Consider the following 8,080-nt stretch of genomic DNA (forward strand, 5'->3'; position numbering starts at 1 on the left):
GTTATTGTGGGGAGGGGGTGTGAGGGATGAGTTGCGGGAAATGCGGGAGACACAGTTGAGGGCGTTCTCAACCACTGAGGGGGCAAGTTGCGGTCCTTGAAAAACGAGGACATCTGAGATGTTCGGGAGTGGAATGCCTCATCCTGGGAGCAGATGGGGTGGAGGCGAAGGAATTGGGAATAGGTGATGGCATTTTTGCAGGAAGTTGGGTGGGAGGAGGTGTATTCTAGGTACCAGTGGCTTGAAATGGATATTGGTTTCAGCCCAATGGTATCAATGTGGACTTCACAAGCTTCAAAATCTCCCCTCCACCTACCGCATCCCAAAACCAGCCCAGCTTGTCCCTGCCTCCCTAACCTGTCCTTCCTCCCACCTATCCCCTCCTCCCCTCAAGCCCCACTCCCATCACCTACCGACTAGCCTCATCCCGCCCCCTTGACCTGTCCATCCTCCCTGGACTGACCTATCCCCTCCCTAACCCCCCACCTACACTCACCTTTACTAGCTCCATCCCCACCTCTTTGACCTGTCTGTCTCCTCTCCACCTATCTTCTCCTCTATCCATCTTCTATCCGCCTCCCCCTCTCTCCCTATTTATTTCAGAACCCCCTTCCCCTCCCCCATTTCTGAAGAAGGGTCTAGGCCCGAAACGTCAGCCTTCCTGCTCCTATGATGCTGCTTGGCCTGCTGTGTTCATCCAGCTCTACACCTTGTTATCTCTAAAACTCTGGAATTCCCTCCCTGGGGGCAATGTGAATGCACCTACAGCACATTGACTCCAGCGGTTCAAGAAGGCAGTTCATTACCATCAGCAAGGGCAACTAGGGACAGGCAATAAATGCTGGTGCAGATGCGATCCCCAAATCCACTGAATTAATAAAAGAGCATCGTTCATTCTAGCCTGTTCCATTCACTCCCTGTATCCTCTTTTGTTCCTTACCTCTTAATAGCTTGGCTCAAAAACTTACGGATATCAGTTTTGACATATTCAGTTGAGCTCAGGCTCAGCAGCATTTTAAGAGAGAATGTTCCAGAGTTCCACTCCCGTGTGTGTGAGGAAATGCTTCCTGACACCAGCCCTGAATGGCCTGGCTTGAATTTTCATTTCTGCCCCTTGTTCTGAACTCACGTTCTCCTCCCCCCAACCACCACCATCACTAAACAAGCGGAAATTGTTTCTCTCAATTTATCTCCATTGAATCCTTTAAACATTAGCCAACTGGATACAAAATTGGCTTGATGGTAGGAGACAGAGGGTGGTGGAGGGTTGCTTTTCAGACTGGAGGCCTGTGACCAGCAGTGTGTCACAAGGATCGGTGCTGGGTCCACTGCTTTTTGTCTTTTATATAAATGATTTGGATGTGAATATAGGAGATATAGTTAGTAAGTTTGCAGATCGCACCAAAATAGGAGGTGTAGTGGACAGCCAAGAAGGTTACCTCAGAGTACAACAGGGCTTTGATCAGATGGGCCGATGGGCCGAGGAGCGGCAGATAGAGCTTAATTTAGATAAATGTGAGGTGCCGCATTTTGGAAAGGCAAATCAGGGCAGGACTTTATACACTTAATGGTAAGGTCCCGGGGAGTGTTGCTGAACAAAGTGACCTAGGAGCGCAGGGTCATAGTTCCTTAAAAGCAGAATCACAGGTAGACAGGGTAGTGAAGGTGATGTTTGGTATACTTGCGTTTATTGGTCAGTGCATTGAGTATAGGAGTGGAATGTCATTGTTGCAGCTGTACAGGATATTATTTGGTCCACTTTTAGAATACTGTGTTCAGTTCTGGTCTCCCTGCTATAAGAAAGATGTTGTTAAACTTGAAAGGGTCAGAAAAGATTTACAAGGATTTTGCTGGGATTAGAGGGTTTGAGCTACAGGGAGAGGCTGAATAAGCCGGGGCTATTTTCCCTGGAGCATCGGAGGCTGAGGGGTGACCTTATAGAGGTTTATAAAATCATGAGGGGCATGGATAGGGTGAATAGCCAAAGTCTTTTGCCCAGGGTAGGGGTGTCCAAAACTAGGGCATAGGTTTAAGGTGAGAGGGGAAAGATTTAAAGGGACAGGGGCAACTTTTTTCACACAGAGGGTGGGGTAGAGTTTGCAACGAGCTGGCAGAGGAAGTGGTGGAGGCTGGTACACTTAAAAGGCACCTAGAAGGGTAAATGAATAGGAAGAGTTAGAGGAATATGGGCCAAATGCTGGCAAATGGGACTAGATGAGTTTAGGATATCTGGTCGGCGTGTTGGACCAAAGGGTCTGTTTCTGTGCTGTATGACTCTATCATCACAATCTCTGATCATTCCTTACTATTCTGTACACAAGTGAATTCTAGTCCAAAGGGTTTGGCAGCATCTCTGGAGAGAAAGCAGAGTTAACGTTTCAGGGCCAGTGACCCTTCTTCAGAATGGTGTTTCTGATTTCCAGCATCTGCTGTTCTTTGGCTTTTTTTGAATACTGGTCCAGTTTCTGCAATCAGTCCTCATAATTTTAACACACTGAGTCCTGGTATCATTCTGGTGAATAAAATGGGGAGGTGATAGCCTAGTGGTATTGTCGCTGGACTGTTAATCCAGAGACTCAGGTAATGTCCTGGGGACCTGGGTTTGAATCCTGCCACAGCAGATGGTGGAATTTGAATTCAATAAATATCTGGAATTACAGAGTCTAACAGTGACCACAAATCCATTGCCGATTGTTGGAAAATCCCACCGGGTTCACTAATGTCCTTTAGGGAAAGAAACTGCCATCCTTACCTGGCCTGGCCTGGCCTATATGTGACTCCATACCCACAATAATGTGGTTGACTCTTAACTCCCCTCTGGGCAATTAGGGATGGGCAATAAATGCTGCCTGGCCAGCGATGCCCTCATCCCGTGAATGAATAAAAACAAAGACACAGACCCGTGGTATCTTTGTGGAAAAAGAACAGTGTGGAGGAATGTGCTGGGATTGGAGGCTGGGGAAGGGACAATGTATGAAAACAGAAGTCAGAAGAATCTCCAGGTTTCCTGTTGATGTGGGGGATGAGCAGGGCTTCTTCCTGGTCTTGATCCTGTGTTATCTGGGACTTCGGTAACCGTGGCCTAATCCCTGCCTCCTGTTTCCACAGTGCCACTATTGGGTGAATAGCATTCCCAGCTGAGGGGTGTCACTTTTCTACACCTTTACTGGCCAGGGGAAGGTGTGCAATCACAGCATTAAACACTCACTCGTTCAACACAATGTTTTCAGAAAGAGTGCATCTGTTTCTTTCATTTTACAGTTTTCTTCAGGCAGTGCTGCTCCTGGGCTCTTCTGTGCTGTATGTAGTTGGACGAGAAGAGTATGTTGGATTTATGGTGATCGGGCTGGCAATAGGCTGGATCAATCTACTCTATTACACACGCGGATTCCAGCGAATGGGCATCTATAGTGTCATGATGCAGAAAGTAAGTGCAATATTACAACAACAAGAAGTTACATTTAGACAGCCTCCTTCACCAAGTCCTTCATAGGGTTGTTATCAAACTATAATTTGACACTGAGACAGATTAGGAGACATTAGGACAGGTGTCTAAAAGCTTGGTCAAAGAACTGGGATTTAAGCAACATAGATATAGAGTATAGCGATATAGAGTAGTTTAAGGAGGAAATTTCAAAGCAAATGTACAGGAAGCTGAGGGAATGGTGGCCAGTGATGAAATAATTTAAACCCAGGATGTACAAGAGGCCAGAATTGGCAGAAGTTATTTTCTCGTGTAGATTGATTGCTATCTGGAACAGATGTGTCAGACAGACTCAGATAGTGGAAGTGCTACTGAGACATGCCTGACGGAGATTGAAGTCCCCAACCCAATGTAATTCTGCGGCTCTTGCCTCCCTCGGAACAACCACCAAATGGTCTTTGCAAAGCTGTAATGTGCACTCCATTTAGAGTGTGTCGCATTATGTACATGTGGGTGAACACTGTGTGTGTTTACACATGTAAACATTTGTATTTATGTGTTTATGTGAACATGTTTGTATATGTGCATGTTTTTGTGTGCACATATGTGTGAGCACCTGTTTGGACACTTGAATCAGAGATAGTAGGAACTGCAGATGCTGGTGAATCCGAGACAACAAGGTGCAGGGCTGGATGAACACAGCAGGCCAAGCAGCATCATAGGAGCAGAGAGGCTGATGTTTCGGGCCTAGACCCTTCATCAGAAAAGGGGGAGGGGAAGGGGGTTCTGAAATAAATAGGGAGAGAGTGGGAGGCGGATAGAAGATGGATAGAGAAGAGGATAGGTGGAGAGGAAACAAACAGGTCGAAGAGGCGGGGATGGGGCCGGTAAAGGTGAGTGTAGGTGGGGAGTTAGGGAGGGGATAGGTCAGTCCAGGGAGGACGGACAGGTCAAGGGGGCGGGATGAGGTTAGTCGGTAGGAGATGGAGGTGCGGCTTGAGGTGGGAGGAGGGGATAGGTGGGAGGAAGAACAGGTTAGGGAGGCAGGGACGAGCTGGACTGGTTTTGGGATGCGGTAGGGGGAGGGGAGATTTTGAAACTTGTGAAATCCACATTGATACCATTGGGCTGCAGGGTTCCCAAGTGGAATATGAGTTGCTGTTCCTGCAACCTTCGGGTGGCATCGTTGTGGCACTGCAGGAGGCCCAGGATGGACATGTCGTCTGAGGAATGGGAGGGGGAGTTGAAATGGTTCGCGACTGGGAGGTGCAGTTGTTTATTGCGAACCGAGCGTAGGTGTTCTGCAAAGCGGTCCCCGAGCCTCCGCTTGGTTTCCCCGATGTAGAGGAGGCCACACCGGGTACAGCGGATGCAGTATACCACATTGGCAGATGTGCAGGTGAACATCTGCTTGATGTGGAAAGTCTTCTTGGGGCCTGGGATGGGGTTGAGGGAGGAGGTATGGGGGCAGGTGTAGCACTTCCTGCGGTTGCAGGGAAAAGTGCCGGGTGTAGTGGAGCTGGAGGGGAGTGTGCAGCGGACACTTGTTTGTGTGTACGTGTGCGTATGTACACGTGTGGACACTTGTTTGCATGTACATGTCTGTGTGTGCATGTGTTTGCTGCCATGCTGTATGTGTGAGCATGGGTACACAAAGGTTGTGTTTGTTAAAGATGTGAGTACATACACATTTCTCATATGTTTGTGAACAGGAGCATGAGTGAACATTTCGAATGTTGTTTGCATTCACTGATTAATCTGTGTTCCATGTGTTTATTACAGATTTTCCTGACAGATATTATGAGTTTTCTGCTTGTCTATGTGGTCTTCCTCTTTGGGTTTGGAGCTGGTGAGTTTTACTGCATTTCATTCTCCCTCTCTCTGTTGAAGGAAGTGGCTAAGTCATCCCATGCCAGAGTGGTTAATGTGGAGTGTTGCCAACTGCAACGCACAGTGCCAGGGTAGCAACAGCACATTCACTGCTCCCATGCTGCCAGTCCCCCATGCTGCTGCCTGGACCAATTACCTTCAATGTGTGGCCTCTGGCTACTAACCCTCCAGTTACTGAAATTAGTTGGTCCCAATTATTTCAAAAACCTCCTTCAACTCTGTCATATTATCTTCTGCTCCAAGGAGAACAATCCCAGCTTCTCCAGTCACTTTACATTCACTCAAATCCCTTGGACCTGGTACCATACTGGGAAACCTGCAAGATCTTGACATCCAGCCACAAATTTTGTCCAGAATTTGACATGTTACTCCAGCTGAGATCTATCTAGTGGTTTCTGTGTTTCTTTATTAGTAAAAGCTGAGGTTCTTGTTTGCTATTGAACAGGTTTATGTGGTAATCTGAACATCTCTGCATAGAGGAGAAGGGGTTGCCAACCCTCCAGGTTTGTTCTGCAGTCTCCAGGATTCGAAAATGAACCCCACAGACTCTGGGGGAAAAAAAGAAACCAGGGGAATTCAAACAAATCGAGCGAGATTTTCTATTTTACTGCATCCATTTGTTTACTGATTGGAGATTGGGGAAAATGGCTGTTTGACCCAAAGACAAGAATCCTCCAAACAGAACACAAAAAGTCTAATGACTTTCCAACTGGCTGTGGTGATTTGGTCACTGCTGTAATTGGTTGGAATGTGGTGTTTAGTGGTGGAGGGTTCAATAGGAGAACATAAGAACTATGAACAGGAGTAGGCCATTCAGCCCCTCAAGCCTACTCCACCAATTAATACGATCATGGCTGATCTCATCTTGGCCTCAACTCCACTTATTGCTCACCCACCACAACCCTACAACCCATTGCTAATTAAACATCTGTCTATTTCCTCCTCAAATGTATTCACTGTCCCAGCATCCACCACTCTCTGCGATAGTGAATTCAATAGATTCATGACCCTTTGAGAGAAAGTAATTCCTCGTCATCTCTGTTTTAAATCTGCTACCCCTTAGCCTAAACCACGACCTCTCATTCTAGATTGTCACGCATGAGGAAACATGTGCATCTACTTTGTCAATCCCCTGTAGCATCTTGCATACCTCAATTAGGTCTCCTCTCATTCTTCTAAACTCTAGCGAGTATAGGCCTAAACTCCTCAATCTCTCCTCATAACAGAGACAATGTTAGATGATAACAGTTACAGGATACAAGCAACTTGCAATGTAAAAAGATGAGCAGAGGAGGCCATTCGGCCCTTTGAACTACCTCCTCCATTGAATAAACCAGGGCTGCTTTATTTGGGGCCCCAACTCCACTTTCCTGACTGTCTCCATACCCTTGGCTCCTTTGTTGATCAAATATGTCTTACTAAGCCATGAGTAAGCTGAATGAGCCAATCATCACTGCGGAAAAGAAAGATTCATGATTGTGATAGACAAACGTCCTCATCTCCAAATTATCTTTAAAACATGTCCCCTCATTTCAGATCCCCTGAGGTGAATCATCCTGAGTATCCATCCTGTCAAATCCTCTCTGACACACATCTGTTTCAATAAAGTCACCTCTCATTGTTCAAATTACAACTAGTGTAGGCCCCCTCATCCCTTCCTCATAAGAGAAGCCCCTCGTCCAAAAAATAAGAGATGAATCTTCTCTGAATTGCCTCCAATATGAGTATGTCCTTAAGGCAACCCACTCAACCCTCTGACTTTCTCCACTCAGCTCTGGTGGTGCTTATTGAAGACCGTGTTTACAATAACACCAAACCAGGATGTGACAAGGAAACTACGTACAAGAATTTTAAAACAACCTTCTTGGAGCTTTTCCGGTTCACTATCGGGATGGGAGATCTGGAGTTCACCGAGAACTACAGATTTAAAGAGGTTTTCATCTTCCTGCTGATATCTTATGTCATCCTGACATATATCCTCCTTCTCAATATGTTGATTGCATTGATGAGCAAGACGGTGGAAAAAATTTCCAAGGACAGTAAAAGTGTGTGGAACCTGCAGGTAAGTAGATACATGCATCTAAATTCCTTCCACTCTTCTAAAACAAACAGATTAGATACGGGCTAAAGCTCTCTCTATATCATTGGATTGAACACTCCCAGGACAGGGGCAGCACGGGATTAGATACAGAGTAAAGCTCCCGCAACACTGTCCCCCATTAAACACTCCCAGGACAGGGACAGCATGGGGTTAGATACAGAGTAAAGCTCCCGCAACACTGTCCCCCATTAAACACTCCCAGGACAGGGGCAGCATGGGTTTAGATATAGAGTAAAACTCTCTCTACTCTGTCCCCCATCAAACACTCCCAGGACAGGGACAGCATGTGGTTAGGTGCAGATAAAAGCTCACACTATATTGTCCCCATCAAACACTTCCAGGACAGGGACCGCACGGGGTTAGATACAAAGTAAAGCTACCTCTACACTGCCCCCCCATCAAACGCTCCCTGGACAGGGACAGCACGGGGTTAGCTACAGAGTAAAGCTCCCTCTGCACTGTCCCCATCGAACAACTACAGGACAGAGACAGCGTGGGGTTAGATATAGAGTAAAGCTTTCTCTACACTGTTCCCATCAAACACTGCAAGGACAGGGACAGCACGGGGTTAGATACAGAGTAATGCTGTCTCTACACTGTCCTCTATCAAACACTCCCAGGACAGGGCCAACACAGGGTTAGTTACAGGGTAAAGCTCCCTCTAC

The 8,080-nt window shown here is 46.7% G+C and overlaps 1 protein-coding gene across 1 annotated transcript in view; it reads left to right on the forward strand.

Moving 5' to 3' along the window:
- Positions 1-3,218: 3,218 nt before the first annotated feature.
- Positions 3,219-8,080, forward strand: part of LOC125486198 (transient receptor potential cation channel subfamily V member 1-like) — a 10,293-nt gene continuing 5,431 nt past the window's right edge. The window contains exons 1-3 of the mRNA XM_048612783.1: positions 3,219-3,427; positions 5,207-5,273; positions 7,087-7,376. Of these exons, the coding sequence (XP_048468740.1) occupies positions 3,221-3,427; positions 5,207-5,273; positions 7,087-7,376 (564 nt within the window). The 5' untranslated portion in view covers positions 3,219-3,220. The remainder of the gene's footprint in view (positions 3,428-5,206; positions 5,274-7,086; positions 7,377-8,080) is intronic.

The sequence above is a fragment of the Rhincodon typus genome, chromosome 26 (assembly GCF_021869965.1).
Source record: "Rhincodon typus isolate 14 chromosome 26, sRhiTyp1.1, whole genome shotgun sequence".
In the NCBI taxonomy this organism is placed as follows: domain Eukaryota; kingdom Metazoa; phylum Chordata; class Chondrichthyes; order Orectolobiformes; family Rhincodontidae; genus Rhincodon; species Rhincodon typus.